At 31.9% G+C, this 1,051-nt stretch overlaps 1 protein-coding gene across 1 annotated transcript; it reads right to left on the bottom strand.

Moving 5' to 3' along the window:
- Window positions 1–222: 222 nt before the first annotated feature.
- Window positions 223–620, bottom strand: LOC100639466 (sulfotransferase 1C2-like). The gene has a single exon (XM_003391963.2). It carries the CDS (start codon window positions 603–605, stop codon window positions 288–290), a length of 318 nt encoding a protein of 105 aa, XP_003392011.2. The 5' UTR covers window positions 606–620; the 3' UTR covers window positions 223–287.
- Window positions 621–1,051: the final 431 nt, after the last annotated feature.

The raw sequence follows: 1,051 nt of genomic DNA, 5'->3' as shown, positions 1-1,051 counted from the left end.
CAGTAATTTCTGAAACACCTGATGGCTTTTGATCTTTTATCCTTTTTTGCATTGATAACAAGAGAAACACTTCCACCATCAAATGAAGAGGACAGCAAATGCCTCGCTTCTTTGTGAGAATCCATGAGCTAATGACACACCTTGTTTTTTTTAATAAAATCAATCATGTGATCATAATAATAGTATTCATTATATCTAATAACAAAATTATTCATTATTTTAGATCTAATTTTGTACTACAAGCATTACACTTTACATCACATATAACTGTTTGAGGAACATAATTTTTATGAACAATATTTTAAACCAATTCCACCCATTCTCTTAGTATACTCAGCATTAAATTTTGATGACTGTTCCTCACTAAAATGATTCTTCCAATCATCAACAACTCCTTTACGAAGGAATGGTGTAGAATTTGTCTCTACTTTATATGTAAAGAAAAGATCAGGGTTAGCCAAAGGATTTGCCTTCATGCTTTCAAATGAGCTCTGCTCAGCAATACTCTCTATTGTAGCCTGATCAAGATCATATCCCATGAACTGTGATATACTCTTCACTGCCCCTGGGAGATCCCTCTTCATGTCCTCGTACTTTAGAAACATAATATTTTCAGCATCTGCATAATAAAATTAATACGTACACTATAATGTTTAGTAGAATTTTCCACAGGATTTTGCATAGTGCTCATGTTAGTGAATTGTCAAGTTGCAAAAACTGGGGCTAAAGACTGTGACAAAATCACAATCAGAGAATTCTCCATTTTAATAATTTTTTAGATACTTTATGTTGCGTATGAACTTTGAGCTGATTCTAATAAAATTTGAATTTTTTATAAATATAAAAAGTTGCTTAAAAATTGGGCCAGCAAAAGCTATAGCCTTTGGTCTTAGGTCAAGTTTTATCAATCCATTTTTATAATTTTTCCAACATGTATACATGTCTTTATGCTGCGTATTAATTTTGAGCTGACTTCAAATTTTGATTTTTAAGAATGTTTACCAAATGCTACGTACTGTACTGTAGTGCTTGTCAGCTCATAAAGCATGCT

Source organism: Amphimedon queenslandica, unplaced genomic scaffold (assembly GCF_000090795.2).
Source record: "Amphimedon queenslandica unplaced genomic scaffold, v1.1 AMPQUscaffold_3414_Cont24592, whole genome shotgun sequence".
In the NCBI taxonomy this organism is placed as follows: domain Eukaryota; kingdom Metazoa; phylum Porifera; class Demospongiae; order Haplosclerida; family Niphatidae; genus Amphimedon; species Amphimedon queenslandica.
Note: the sequence above shows the minus strand (reverse complement) of the source record. Positions and strands in the feature narration are given on the sequence as shown.